This window comes from Quercus robur, chromosome 2, assembly GCF_932294415.1.
Source record: "Quercus robur chromosome 2, dhQueRobu3.1, whole genome shotgun sequence".
In the NCBI taxonomy this organism is placed as follows: domain Eukaryota; kingdom Viridiplantae; phylum Streptophyta; class Magnoliopsida; order Fagales; family Fagaceae; genus Quercus; species Quercus robur.
The window spans coordinates 68,938,890-68,954,719 of record NC_065535.1 but is presented as its reverse complement, the minus strand read 5'-3'; the positions used below and the strand labels follow the sequence as shown (position 1 = coordinate 68,954,719).

The 15,830-nt window shown below is 35.0% G+C and overlaps 1 protein-coding gene and 1 long non-coding RNA gene across 2 annotated transcripts; one reads left to right on the top strand and one right to left on the bottom strand.

Moving 5' to 3' along the window:
- Positions 1-3,217: 3,217 nt before the first annotated feature.
- Positions 3,218-12,159, bottom strand: LOC126714728 (uncharacterized). Its single transcript, XR_007651666.1, has 2 exons — positions 11,868-12,159; positions 3,218-3,552 (listed from the first exon to the last, which is right to left on the bottom strand). It is a non-coding gene; the product is annotated as an uncharacterized LOC126714728 (long non-coding RNA).
- A 2,183-nt stretch (positions 12,160-14,342) lies between these two features.
- LOC126714727 (class I heat shock protein-like) lies at positions 14,343-15,143 on the top strand. Its single transcript, XM_050415003.1, has one exon. It carries the CDS (start codon positions 14,561-14,563, stop codon positions 14,972-14,974), a length of 414 nt encoding a protein of 137 aa, XP_050270960.1. The 5' UTR covers positions 14,343-14,560; the 3' UTR covers positions 14,975-15,143.
- The last annotated feature ends 687 nt before the right edge of the window (positions 15,144-15,830 follow it).

The window sequence follows — 15,830 nt, the reverse complement described above, 5'->3', positions numbered from 1 at the left end:
TCATGCTCAAACCTTTTTATAATTCCACTATTCAAAAAAAGTAGTTTTTGTTAATAAAATTATTATTAAATAAAATACATAAAGGACCACTTGTTCTCCCTTTGGTCTTAAGACAAGCTCTATGGCGTCAGGACTCGGGAACAAATGTCAATAGGAAAACATCCAAAGCAGGACCTGCCTCACATCATGATTCTAAAATTTGAATTGTTTGTTTGTTTGTTTTCTTGCGTAAATTGGGTCAAAAAGAAACGGAAAAAGGCAAATGTTCCTAAGAATATTCATGGATCAAAATTGATACCAAATGGTCTTTTTGGTCAGTATCATGAATACTGTCTGCCAAAATTTTAAATGAATCCTTTTATATTTTTTTTAAAAAAATTCTTAAATAATATTTAATTTAGTAACCATCAATTTAGTTAATATTCTATATTATTATTATTTTTTAAATTTAAAACTCATTATTCTTATTTTAATATGACTAATTCACCTGAACAGTGCTAGATATACTACAAATTTTACAATGTAAGCATTACATGATTACATGTTATCAATTAGAAAAAATTTATTCAAACATTCATTTATTATGTTGTTTAAGTATTACCAATCATATTCTTGCCACACCGACACCATTGACAATATACTCACACAAAAATAGTCAATAGTTGGGTAGCTTAATTGGCACCTTTGTGCATAAAGTGCTTGAAAATTTATGAGGAAAAATGTTCAAACTGCAGATATAGTAGAATATAGTAAGTTTGTAATTATATATCTTAAAAAAATATATACACACAAAAATTCTTTAATTGGCAATATAATCTTTTATTTTATTAAGATGTATCATTATATACGACAATGACATTATTAAAATTAATATTTTATTCACGTTTTACTATTTATATTAAAAATTAATATTTTCATTTGTTATTATAATCTTAAATTTTTTCTCTCTTAAGATTTTTTTTTTTAATATAATTTGACTGATGAGATCTTATTGTCAAGTATTATATATTATATACTAGATTTTAAATAAACAAAAAAATAAAAATCATTTTAAATTATAATAATATAATATGACATTTTTTTGTGGAGCCAAATGAGTGAATAAAAGAATATTATATGAATCATCATCTCATTCATTAACTTGTTATATATTTTGCTCAAAAGAACAACTAAAAATCAAAAAAGTAGTAACCTAAAACAGTGGTCCTTGGAGCACCCTAACTTGCCAAAAAAAAAAAAGGTATATTTACACTTGCCAAAAAAAAAAAAAAAATTATATGCTAAACTAACCTATTGTATCCACCCTAATAAAAATGTTCAACACCCTGACTTGAGAATTAAAAAAAAAAAAGAGTAATACTACATTTACAACATTTTCATAATAATTTCACAACAAATCCAATGTGGTAAGCTGTTACTCATTCTAATTTGAGCTCAATACTAATATTATTTCTTTACCAACCAATAACAGCTTTTTGCATAATATTTATTGTAAAAATTTTATAAATGTAGCATTACTCCAAAATTAATTCTGTCCCCCTAAACATAATCATTAATCCCTTAAAAAAAAAAAAAAAAAAAAAGAAGCTAAAAATAACAACAATAACTATTAGCCCAAATAACAACAAATATAAACCAAATAATAACAAGACAAGACCAAACAACAAGAAGTGAACAAATTATTCAACAAAAAACCTATTATAAAAATTTAAAAAGAAAAAAAGAAGAAGATAAAATTTGTAACTTGTTCAACCTATTTAATAAAAATAATCTCTAATTTCATTTTTCCTTAAAAAATGGTAGCAAGAAAATAATGCGGTTGTGAGTTCTCCTTGATAGTGACGACAATTATACTTTTTTTGGTTTTGCAATCGCAACAATTTCGCTCTCCTTAACAACTTGACTCGCAGTTGTAACAAATATTCAAGTTATCACTTTATTAGATTTTATATAGTTCAAATTTCTTAGTGACTACAATAAATAAAATAAAAAAAAAATCCTAAGGTTGCCATTGACCTAAAAAGATGTTAGGTTATTTACTAAATAACTAGTCTTATCAAAGCGCGTGTGATGATGCTCTTTTTTTTTCTTTTCTTTTTTTTTTTCTTTTTTTTTTCTTTGTCTAGTGTATGTGAGATTAGGAATTAAGGAAATCAGAAATTAAAACAAAAAACAAAAAAAAAATTAAATTAAAATATCAAAGTGGACTAAGAAGTTTTTTTTTTTTTTTTTTTTTAATTTTAATTTTTGGATAAGTTTGTTTTGAAAACATGGATTAGTAGGAGAGTGTCCTATTTTGTAGGCATTTTACGTGAAGTTTGAGATATATTTTTACCATGTTGTCCTCAAATTTTGTCCCTATTAAACATAGGGTCTAAGAGTATTTCTGACCCATATAAAAGTCCAGTATAGATAGTATAGATATATCAGAGGCTTAATTAGATGTATTTTAATAACATCTTATTAAAAATAACATAAGTATTATACAAAATTTGGAATATACTCAAAAAAGAAATAACCTAAAATATATAATAGCTTTTTTAGTCTTGATTTTTTTATTCGAATTTGTAAGTAATGTACCCATACATATGTTTATTTATGTTTTGTTTTCATTTCCGTATTTATGCCATTGAAATCTATGACCAAATGAAACAGGTATAAAATTTGTACCTATTCAATTAAAATAATCTCTAATTTTATTTTTCCTTAAAAAATGGTATCAAGAAAAATAATGTGGTTGTGAGTTCTTATTGATAGTGATGACAATTATACTCTTTTTAGCTTTGCAGTTGTAACAATTTTGCTCTCCTTACTCGCAGTTGTAGCAAATATTCAAGTTATAGGTTTATTAAATTTTATATAGTTTAAATTTTTTAGTGACCACACTAAAAAAGATTCATAATGCCGCCACTGACCTAAAAAGATGTTAGGTTATTTACTAATTAACTAGTCTCATCAAAGCACGTGTGATGAGACTCTTTTTTCTTTGGTCTAGTGTATGTGAGATTAGGAATTAAGGAAATCGAAAATTTTATAAAAAAAAAATTATATATATCAAAGGCTTAATTTGTTGTAGGAAAGCGCCTCTGAATAGCACTCCCACCTCAATATTGATTGGGAAAATATTATGACTATAGAAAGATCTCCAAGAAATAAACAATAGGAACGAAGAAAACCCAAAATTAGAAAATAAACAAACACACACAAACAAAAAAAATACCAAGGATTTACGTGGTTCGGCTTTTGGCCTACATCCACGGGCAATGACAAAGAAATTCCACTAATCAAATATGGAGATATACAAGTTGGTGTATCAATATTTTCACTCACACCCAATAGCTCTCTCACAAATACAAATAATAGACAAAACCTTGCACCCTATTCTAAACTAGAGAACTCTCACAAATATGCACCAGCCAATCTCTCTATTTCATTCTCTTTTTCTTCTCTCTATTTTACAATTGCTACAATACACTGCTTATATAAGATATCAAGTGAGCAAAGATGAGTCCTTATATTACATGCAACTTCTTTATGTCCACGTGCAAAGTACTGCTCCAAGCAAAGACAAATTATAGTACTTAAAGTAGAACTCTAAATCTCAATGATATCTACTTTGTTACTATTCCAAACTAGTCAATATATTTTGAGCACGTGAAAAACTACTCCTAAAACAATTAGGAAGTACGAAATATAAACCTGTTGCACAAGAAAAACTACTATTTATGTTTTGTTTTCATTTCCGTATTTTATGCCATTGAAATCTATAATCAAATGAAACAGGTATATATTCCGTACCATATATGTGTGTGTCTATATATATATTTGAGTATTGCCGTACCATATATATCTGTTCCGTATATTACTATGGTATAGAGGGCAAATGTGCACAACTTTATATTGGCAGAATAAATTTTCTGCATGTTAAAAAAATGAAATGTTTTTTATATTAAAACACAAACAAAAAATTCAATTCTTAAACTACGATTAGTGCTAGACTATAGAATATAGATTCCTTATGAAATTGCTATAATTGGCCCTACGTATCTCACATTATACCATTTTTTTATAATATTTTGATGATTATAATAAGGTTGGAGGATTTAAACCTTGAACGTTTTTATTAAAAATGCATCTGTTGAACTACAAGACTTTTGAATATATATATATATATATATATTCCATTATTAGGAGTGTGAGAAAAAGAATAAGATTCCCATTAAAAACAAAAGCAAGATTTTTTTTCTTCCTTACAAGAAAGAAAGAGAGAATTTGAATTTGCTCCCTTATGTGAGAGATGAAATAATGCTATTAAATTACAAACCTCTTAATCTATATCTATATCTCTATATATAATATAAAAATTGAAAATTTTGACCATTTGTTAACCTTCTAATATTTTACCACAATTTACTCATAATTTTTTTACTAATTTATTTATTACGTCAAAATGAGAGTTTTAAACCATATATTATTCAACAACATGGAAATTAAGTTTTAAACCAACTACTCCTCAGTAACATGAAGAGTTTTAAACGAAACCAAAGATGATTGACTATTAGTTGACCTTCTACTATTTTACCACATAAATTTTAAACCAAACCGAAGACGTTTGACTATGTGGTTTACCATTTTTCTGTTGTTATTGCTCTTTTATTTATACAAACCCTTCGTTCTCAAGCCTCAAGGTATTTTTACATGAATTTCTTTTTCTTAGTCACTTTTGTTTTTCATATTTTTTTCTTCATATTTTGTGTTTGTTTATCTTTTTTCATATTTTGGCTTCCATTGCCCGTGTGTAGAATTGGTTGAAGATCGATCACAAGGTGTTTTGAATATGAGTACTATGTTTATTTATTATTTTATTTAATTTAGTATTAGTTATAATAAGTTAGATTTATTATAATTTTACTATAAAATAAAATAGTTTTATTTGTTACATGTCCCCATCAATCAAAATAGAAGTCCCTCTTGAAAGAACTAATCAAAGATTGTTTGTGTACTATTATAGGAAGAACCAAACTTCTAGATACCAAGTTTGATTCTAGAGTTTTTATAGATAGAATAAATGCTAAAAGAAAGCAAGAGGTAATGGATGCCACCAAAATATCATGATTTTTTTTTTCTCATGTTTGACATCTTAATTTTGTTGGATGAATAATGTGGGGCCCAATAGTTTATGGGCCAGGCCCACTTGCTCATGGGGAGCCCGCAGGCACAAGCTGAAAAAAGTTATGGCCCAAGCTTAAAAGTATAAGGCCGAGGATGGCCCAGATATGCAGCCGAGGACGGTTTAGTCCTCGGCAAGCCTAAAGCTCCCTTGACAAAAGGGGTAAAAGAGAGCTATAAGAACAAATCCGTAAGAAGATCTAAAATATCTTGGGAAAGTTACCCTTATTACCCTTCCCAGATAAGACTATACACCTAACAGAACCGGATTCTTAGGCTTTATCTACCATCCCCACCAATTCTGGGATTAGACTGACGGGACAAATGTCAGTCCTGGAAAAGTTAACCCTACACGTGGACGAAGGACAGCAAACGCAGGATAATATAAAAGGAAACATAAGGTAACGAAGTGGGGATCCCCCATCTCACTTCCTGGGAAAAACTCCAGGGATGAGAATGACTGGACAATATATGTACACCACCACTAAAAACCCACCGCCGGGTAACCGAAGAAAGACATTAGTGCTCCTCGGACATGATCCGAGGAGTCCAATCCCTCAAGTTACAAAGTTGTAGGGCTTGGATATCCAGGTTGAAGCCTTTTCTTATCTGAGTTTCCCTGAAGTCCGGTTTGGACCAACGTCCTGTGACCAAACGCTAGCCTTTCAAGCCCACTCTCTACAAATCTTATTGTGAGGGATCCTTCATGTGCGAGCCCAACGTCATCGTTGGGCCGTTTGAGAATCGTGTCCCTACAATTGGCGCCGTCTGTGGGAAGGCTTGCGCGTTGGCACGGGTGGCGCATGAGTCAACTCTCTAGCAAGCAGAGATTCGCGAGTTTTTCCCATCTCCGGCGACGTGCAGTTTTTACTCTGACATAAGCTTCTGCTAGGGGCTACGCCTTGCACTGCTAACGGCGCGGGCAACTCTAGGGGCTTCCGGCCTCAAGCCAACTCTCCCCTCCCTGGCCTAGGGGTTAACCTTCGAAAAATAAATAAGTATAGAGAAAAAATTACTTAAAAAGATATCTTACAAGTTTTGGACAGAACCAAGGCCTTGTATGGTCCTCGGACCCAAGCCTATAGGGAAACCAAGTAAAAAAAAGATATCTTACAAGTTTTGGACAGAACCAAGGCCTTGTATGGTCCTCGGACCCAAGCCTATGGGGAAACCAAGTACACAAAAGAAAAACCACAAGTTTTGGACAGAACCAAGGCCTTGTATGGTCCTCGGACCCAAGCCTATGGGGAAACCAAGTACAAAAAAGATATCTTACAAGTTTTGGACAGAACCAAGGCCTTGTATGGTCCTCGGACCCAAGCCTATGGGGAAACCAAGTACAAAAAAGATATCTTACAAGTTTTGGACAGAACCAAGGCCTTGTATGGTCCTCGGACCCAAGCCTATGGGGAAACCAAGTACAAAAAAGATATCTTACAAGTTTTTGGACAGAACCAAAGCCTTGTATGGTCCTCGGACCCAAGCCTATGGGGAAACCAAGTACACAAAAGAAAAACCACAAGTTTTGGACAAAACCAAGGCCTTGTATGGTCCTCGGACCCAAGCCTATGGGGAAACCAAGTACAAAAAAGATATCTTACAAGTTTTGGACAGAACCAAGGCCTTGTATGGTCCTCGGACCCAAGCCTATGGGGAAACCAAGTACAAAAAAGATATCTTACAAGTTTTGGACAGAACCAAGGCCTTGTATGGTCCTCGGACCCAAGCCTATGGGGAAACCAAGTACACAAAAGAAAAACCACAAGTTTTGGACAGAACCAAGGCCTTGTATGGTCCTCGGACCCAAGCCTATGGGGAAACCAAGTACACAAAAGAAAAACCACAAGTTTTGGACAGAACCAAGGCCTTGCATGGTCCTCGGACTCAAGCCTATGGGGAAACCAAGTACATAAAAGAAAAACCACAAGTTTTGGACAGAACCAAGACCTTGCATGGTCCTCGGACTCAAGCCTATGGGGAAACCAAGTACACAAAAGAAAAACCATAAGTTTTGGACGGAACCAAGGCCTTGCATGGTCCTCGGACTCAAGCCTATGGGGAAACCAAGTACACAGAAGCACAATCGGAGTTCCCTGCTTCCCAGTCGACTGCTCGGATGGATTATTTAGAGATTATCAGTCTTGGACGGTATTCACGCGCTTATCACAGAATATTCAACTGTTACCCCGGTTAGTTTCCTAAGTTTGATTTACTATGAATTATCGATATAATGCCTGGTAGTATTGGTAAATTAGAGTTAGTTAGATTATGTTTCAAGGTATCTTGCTCTAAATATTCTTGAAGAAACACACACATAGAGCACACCCATTCACAAAGTAGTGTTGCCAAAAGATCAGTACTCAAAACATGTAAATAAATTTCTATTTTTACTAAAACAAAGAAATAGTACAGCGTACAATGAAAAGCTGGAATCAGCTTATGTCAGAGCTCAATACATAATTGAGTAGGAAGATACAAGAAAAAATATATAAAATAAAGCCGAGGAGCAGTACAGACGAGAGGATGGATACTAAAGCTAACCACATAATCAAAAGGAAAGATACAAGAAAATAAAACAAAGTCGAGGAAGTGGATCAGAGGAGAGGTTGGCTACTGCTCCAAGACCTTGTTCTTCCTCAATGCTTTTACATACCCATGACTCAGGCAGCAAAAGAAACCCAACTTGAGCCTGACACCGCTGAAGGAAAGGTGCAGGGAGTTGGAAGTTGAGGGGCTTTCTCTAAATATTTGCCCGCCACAAGGCAGAGGCGCTGACGGCGGAGAATCTTTCTTCTGATACACCAAAACTCGGACATGAACAGAACCTGCTTCGGATTTTGACTAAAAGAGGGAGAGACACCCTCTCCCCTCGGTCGAAATGGAGTATTCTCTTGAACTTATGCTTCCTGTGCCGCACCTCGCTATTTTTAGTCTCAGGAGGACACGACGATTCCGTGGCGGAGAGAGTTCCTTCTCCCCAACCCTCGCCTCAAACATGTTATGCTAAGGGAGGACAGCACTGAGTATAGGAGCTGTGATTTGGGAGAAAGCTGAAGGAGTTGTGTGTAGGGAAAGCAACTATCTCTCCCATTTATTTAAGGGAATAAGGTGGTGACAGTTAATTCATGCAGCATCCCAAGGGACGCTACAGACAAAATAGTTCTGGCTCAACTTCCAATGTCAACTGCAACCACAAGATTAAAGAAGCCTCGTAAAGGCGCACCTCGATCATTGGGACATCAGAGAGTACCGCGTGGTCAAAGACTGCAGAGATACCTCTTAATTCGTGGGCCTAGTGAATTCGCCGCCCAGGCCCGTTCTGCATGAGGACCCAGGAACTATGGCCCACGCCAAGAAATAGCCATTGCCGAGAACAACCCCTACTCGGCGCCTCGTGAAATACCTGAGGAAGGGGAGAATCTGAACTCAAAAAAGTTTTGGACAGAACCTAGGACTTGCATGGTCCTCGGACTCAAGCCTATGGGGAAACCAAGTACGCAAAAGAAAAAACACAAGTTTTAGATAAAACCCAGGCGTTGCGAAGTCCTCGGACTCAAGCCTTTTTGGGGAAACCAACTACTCGGATGGGGAAGGTTCTCAGCTCAAAATACTGTAAAAGGTTAAGGCCAATGTGTTAAGAAGATGGCGAAACGACCCAATGTTCATTAGCCTAAGGAAACTGATCATTTTGCGGGCGACATGTCCTTGGATGGTTACTTCTTACACCGTATCAAACACTCAGTCCTTATCTCAGCTAATTTTAGGGTGAGTCTCGTTCCTCACTGGTCGGCATTGCCATGTCGAATAATTTTATTAAAGTTATGGTGGCATCTTTTTATTAGCAAGTATTTTGGCCTTAGTTGTCATTGATTCAAATGCTATACTATTGTGCCGAGCAGTGCTCGCAAATTTATTAAAACATATAAACAGAACATGCGAAGTAGAATAACAATAACTTTTATTAATATGAAAAATTACTACAACGTACAAAGAAGGGCTTAAACAAGCCTATACAAAAATGAATTGCCAAAGCAACAATAGCATCCGCAATACCGATAAGTAAACAGTCAGATATCTTTTAAACTCGCCTTCAAAGTCTCTTCAATCTCTGCCCCAGTCCTGACTCCTAACACGCTGGCGCCATGTTAGATATGTTCATGACAGAGCGGATGGTGGTGATGATGGATGTCTTTGACTCGGTCACGTCGAAAGTGAGATGTGACGAGTCCCTGCTTCGGATTTTGGCTAAAAGGAAGGGGAAACAAATCTTGAGTCTCCGCCATCCTTGCCCTGACCGAGCCATCTCGAGCTTTATTAAGACATGGTGTTTTTGGGAATGAAAGGGTTTATTCATGGCTGACTACTGTGGTGAACCTTTTATCGGATAAGGTACAACCAGAGGGAAGGAGTGGACTCTGGGAGGAATATGAAGGATTCAAGTATGATAAAATCAGTTTTTGTCTTCTCTCTTTATATAGGGGAAGAAGACAAGGGTACATAACACGTTCGGATCCCCAGGGAAATCTACAATTAAGAATACGCCGTTTCGTTCTCCCACGCCATCAATAGCCGTTAGATCTGGGAGGTTTCGTAAAGGGAAGATATTAAAGACGCGCCTCGGATACCCAAACGGCATAAGGGCAACGTGCGCAAATTCAGGGGAACGGCTCGTAGACCGGTACATTCTCTAGGTTGTTGAAGGGTCGCCAACGTCATTCAAGGGCTGAAATAAATGAACCATAATAACGCTCGGTATCACCAAAACCCACCTTTCCAACCAAGATGTTGGACAGCAGGGTTTTGAGGGGCTATTGTGGGGCCCAATAGTTTATGGGCCAGGCCCACTTGCTCATGGGGAGCCCGCAGGCCCAAGCTGAAAAAAGTTATGGCCCAAGCTTAAAAGTATAAGGCCGAGGATGGCCCAGATATGCAGCCGAGGACAGTTTAGTCCTCGTCAAGCCTAAAGCTCCCTTGACAAAAGGGGTAAAAGAGAGCTATAAGAACAAATCCGTAAGAAGATCTAAAATATCTTGGGAAAGTTACCCTTATTACCCTTCCCAGATAAGACTATACACCTAACAGAACCGGATTCTTAGGCTTTATCTACCATCCCCACCAATTCTGGGATTAGACTGACGGGACAAATGTCAGTCCTGGAAAAGTTAACCCTACACGTGGACGAAGGACAGCAAACGCAGGATAATATAAAAGGAAACATAAGGTAACGAAGTGGGGATCCCCCATCTCACTTCCTGGGAAAAACTCCAGGGATGAGAATGACCGGACAATATATGTACACCACCACTAAAAACCCACCGCCGGGTAACCGGAGAAAGACATTAGTGCTCCTCGGACATGATCCGAGGAGTCCAATCCCTTAAGTTACAAAGTTGTAGGGCTTGGATATCCAGGCTGAAGCCTTTTCTTATCTGAGTTTCCCTGAAGTCCGGTTTGGACCAACGCCCTGTGACCAAACGCTAGCCTTTCAAGCCCACTCTCTACAAATCTTATTGTGAGGGATCCTTCACGTGCGAGCCCAACGTCATCGTTGGGCCGTTTGAGAATCGTGTCCCTACAAATACTTTGTGTTATAGAATGTTATTTTTGTATTACTTTTTTTCCCCTAAGAGTTTTGATGGAACTTAGAAAATTTTCTTATTTTCTTATTTTGTCAATAAGTTGTATTTTGTTGTTCCATGTTTCATAAAAATTTAAACATGGTAGAAATATAAATAGTATACATTTGTTTCATCTTAAAAAATATATATAATATGGGTTTTTTTTTTTTCAAAATATGTATATTTTTATTTCGTATTATAAATATTGATACATCACTAGTGACTAGTTAAAAGGTAAGATGGTGAAATATGTATATTGGTATACCAGACAATATTTAGTTTAGTTTAGTAGCACTATGGATGGTACTTTTCAAAATGGCTAATTTTTTATCGAGACAATATGTAACCATTCAAATCAAGTTTGAAACAAACACGTTATGGATTACCTTCGTCTAAATATCCAAAATATTTTTAAATTCAGTAACAAATAAATAATGGGTCAACTTCACCTTTACGTGCTGATCATGAAAAGACAACAACTAATAACCATAAACACATGCAGTTCCTATTATTTATTTAAACCTAGATATTAAACATTCTAACAAGCATTCTCCTTGATTTTATGAAAACTGGTGACAAAACTTTTTAGGACTTAAGAGCAAAGATTTTCATCATCTTTAATTTGTTCACTAATTAAGTGGCAAGAGATAATTATCGGAGCTCTTTAATTTGGTTACCTAGTTATAAGGCTCTAATGCTAAATTTGCATTTTCAGCGTCTTCAATTAGATCAAGTACCTCATGTTCCGAATTATGTTTCCTCCATTTGATATATAGTTTGATGGTGTCAAAAGCACTCCTCTAGAATAAACAAAATATGTAGTAAACCCTACCAAGAAACCAAAACCAAGGGCATCCTGTCTAAAAATACTAATTGCTTGTTAAAAGGGCATCCTGTCTAAAAATACTAATTGCTTGTTAAGTATTACTATATGAAGAAGTGGTGCAACTGCAAATGAGAAAAAGAAATTCCACCCATAAAAAAGGAGAACGGGGAAAGCGAATATGTGAGAAATATATATTACCTTAATTAGTCGTACTTAAAAAAATAAGATAGAGAAATCCAAGGAGATGTACTCACCAGTAGAAGAATGTGTTGACGGAAGAAAAGAGAGCACAAAACTGCTCATACACATGCCTTCTTGGGTATGTTCAACTGTGCTCTCTATCTTCTGTCAACAAACAAATCGATCATCTTGAATAAGCACCATCACCCAAGTCCTTGAACAAGTAAAAAAAAGCCCATCTGCATCAGCAACCATGCACATAGAGAGTGATTAGGATGAAGGAATCAAAATAAGATGATGATAATAAGAGAAAGAACCATTAATGACAAGTTGGAAATATGTTGGGAATTAGTAGATAAGACTATGTGATATTGTTGTCCCGTACCACTGAGAAAATAGACTCCTTTGGTTGGAACTGGGAACTTGGAACACTCTAATTAGTCGAGTTGTCAACACACAGAAGAAAGTTAAAAAGAGGGCTATCTAAGCCAATTGCTTTAACTTCTAAGAACACGAAAGTGAGAGGTTGACATGATCTTGTAGGGATAAGAACGAGCGAAGTGTCGTCCTAAAGCAAGTGGCTCACTAATTTGATAAGTATGGCTTTTATATCACCATCACTCAAGTAACTACTACCTACCTTTCTTCTTAAGGTTTCATTTTCTTGGTAGATGGCTTTTGGAGGTGTGGTGTGGACGGTTTGTGAACAACATTATCCATTTTGTCCGGCATTAATAGCCGTGATTGTTACATATTATTGTATATGGACATACAGGTGTACAAACAACTAAAAATATGAGCTAATAGTTGATATTAATAGCTGTGATTGTTACATATTATTGTATACGAACACACATGTATACAAACAACTGGAAATGTGAATTAAAAACATGATTTCAAGTTTGTGCAACAAGTATTATCATAATACAATAATACTTGTTAAAGATATTAGGTGTATATGAATTTAGAAATGGTCCAAGAGAAGCTCTAAGTGAGTTGTAGGTTCAACTAGGCTTAGCCTAATCCTTATGAATACCTTACTTAGGATTCACTATAGTACACACACACACACAATTGAACATGGTAAAGATGTAGCTACCAACAGCTTTCTCCCATGAATATAGGCCATTAAGTCATATCACATCACCATTGCATTCTCATTCTTTCTTTCCTTCCTTCCTACACCTGCTTCTCTAATCTCTACAATCTCTACATCAATCTTTTTATTTTTCATTTCTAATATGGAATTAGAGCCGAAATATCCAAGGCTTTGATTTCTTCTCCTATCACTTCAATCATCAAAATCTTCAATTATCAAAACCTAGTTGCATTTTTGAAAATCCACAACACTTGCTGCACCTTACACAATGGTCAAGGGACACTTGCTCTCCATCAAAGCTTAACTTTACACTGTCAAGGTTAGATATGAAGTCTAGAATTAGATCATTGCTTAAAAGAGTCTTGCGTTGTCCGTTTTCCATCAAATTTGGTCATCAATGATCCTTTGTAAGGTGTCTTTGAGGCATCTTTGCAGGTATATATTCCAAACTCAAGACATCATCAAGCCTCTACCTTAAATTTAAGAGGGAGTGTTAAAAATATTGAGTTTATATTTATTTGTGTTCACCCAAAAAACCCAAAGTTTATTGTATGCCCAACTAAGGTTAGCCTACTCCCTATCTACACCCTACTTAGGGTTCACTATAATACACAAATTTCAACATAGTAAATATGTAATTGCTAAAGGCTTTTCTCTCATGGACATAGGATGTTAAGCTGAACCACATAATCCTTGCATTCTCATTCTTTTCTCCTTCTTGCTTCCACTTCTCTACAATCTCTACATCAATCTTTTATTTTCCTATTCTAACACTTGTTAAGAGGCCTATGGTTTGGTTGGTACTATCTAATTCTCTAATAGAGAAGATGAGTTTATATACCCTTTTCTCATTTGTAAGAAAAAAAAAATTAATACTATTTATTTTCTCCCTACATAAATGGTTTCTCAAAAAACAAAAAAATAAAAAACAAAACAAAACAAAAAATGGAACATGGAACAAGAAGAGGCAATATAGAAGCAATGTTGTGTGGGTTCTAGTTAATTTAAAATGTAAAATCTCTTATTGCCTAATATGAGAGTTGGTTTTGAATTCCGCCTATGCTAAAATCATTTGGTATTTTAACATGATGATAAGTAACAATTATTATTGAATAAACATCATATATTCAAATCTTTTTCTTTCTTTTTTTTATGGAAAAAAAAAAAAAAGTATTTGCTGGATCTTGGGAGACGTATTTGATAGTCTTGGGCTTACAAGCCCAAATCAATACTGGCAAATTAAATACTAGTGCCTTACGTTGCCCACAACTGTCTCTATGGGCCAGGCCGGGCCAGTCTTTGATCCAGAAATTTCAAAATCTGGAACTTTCATAGGATAATGATATTGAATAATATTTGAGACATGAATTATTATTATTATTTTTTGTTTGGATACAGAGACACGGTTATTGAAAAGATCGGATAAAGTTCAAATTGTGCACCTACTGAAGATTGTAGAACCCTCATCTCATCTATATTGTTCCAAATCATGGTAAATCACAATTATAATAATTGGAAAGAAGAGCCAAGAAAGTTCAAGACCCACCCTAAAGTCTCCTTTATATAAGACGTACTCCCTAAACTCCTCACACCAAACCAAGACTTCACTTCTTAACCACAATATATTGCAATCAACCTAGCCTTTTTTTAAAAATTATTTTAGCATATATGGCACTCATTTCCCAAGTATTTGGTAATGAAATTTTTGACCCTTTCCTTTCTATGATCAACAAGTGTCCTGTGCTTAATACCCCTACAGATTGGAAGGAGACCCTAGAAGCTCATGTGTTCATAGCTGATCTTCCAGGGCTCAACAAAGAGGAAGTGAATGTAGAAGTAGTTGATGATGGGAGGGTGCTCCAAATAAGCGGTGAAAGGAAAGAGGAAAAAGCTGATGAAAATGTTAAATGGCATACCGGAGAACGTTTCCGTGGCAAGTTTCTTCGAAGGTTTAGGTTACCAGAAAATACCAAGACAGATGAAGTTAAGGCCTCCATGGAAAATGGTGTGCTTACTGTCACTGTGCCAAAACAGGAGCCCAAGAAACCCGAAAGGAGGGTGATCGAGATTGAAGAAAAGTAGAGGATGGAGAAGGAAAGAAATTCAGCGAGAGTTAATATGAAAATAAAGTTGTGTTATGTTCCATAAAAGTGTGATTTGTGTGTGCTTTATTACCCTTGTCATGTATATTATTCTCTTGAGTTGTACTAATTAATTCACTCATAAATAAAATTTTTTGATTTCGAGTCAAGTCACAAATTTTTTTTTTTTTTAATTTTAATAAATTGGATGCTTCTTTTTTTAAGAGAACTAATGATTGTATATCTATCAAGTTTTGTTTGATTAAATAATGGATATCATATTGAAAAAAATTAATTAACGTAATGTAATAAATTTCTCTCACACTAACAAAATATAAAATAATAAATACCTGCATACATGTGTAAGTTTAACATGTTGAACAAGATGATGTAGACTTGAATGGCAAACTCTAAACACAACTCAATTATTAAAATTTACAAATTTTGCTTGCCCATTTTGTTTGGAGTTCGCTAATATAAACATTTTTTTCTTTGCATTATCCTCTCATTTATCAATTACTGGTCAAGTTAAATTATGGAAACCAAAGTTATAACTTTCACCCTCGTTTTCTTCAAGCACAAATATACCATTTTCAAAGAACATTGATAAAAAGACAAAAAGCTCTCAAAGATTTTGTTTGGAGTTTCGCTGATATAACAATTTTTTTTATTTGCATTTTATCCTCTCTTTTCTAATTACAAGTCAATTTAAATTATGGAAACCAAATCACCATCGATCTCTTTGTTAAAGAGAAAATATAATGGTTGTTGTATAATGGTCCAAGAGAGCTAATTTAGTGTAAGCTCGTTTAGGACTAACATTAGACTTTGTAGCTCCTATATATACTCTACTTGGG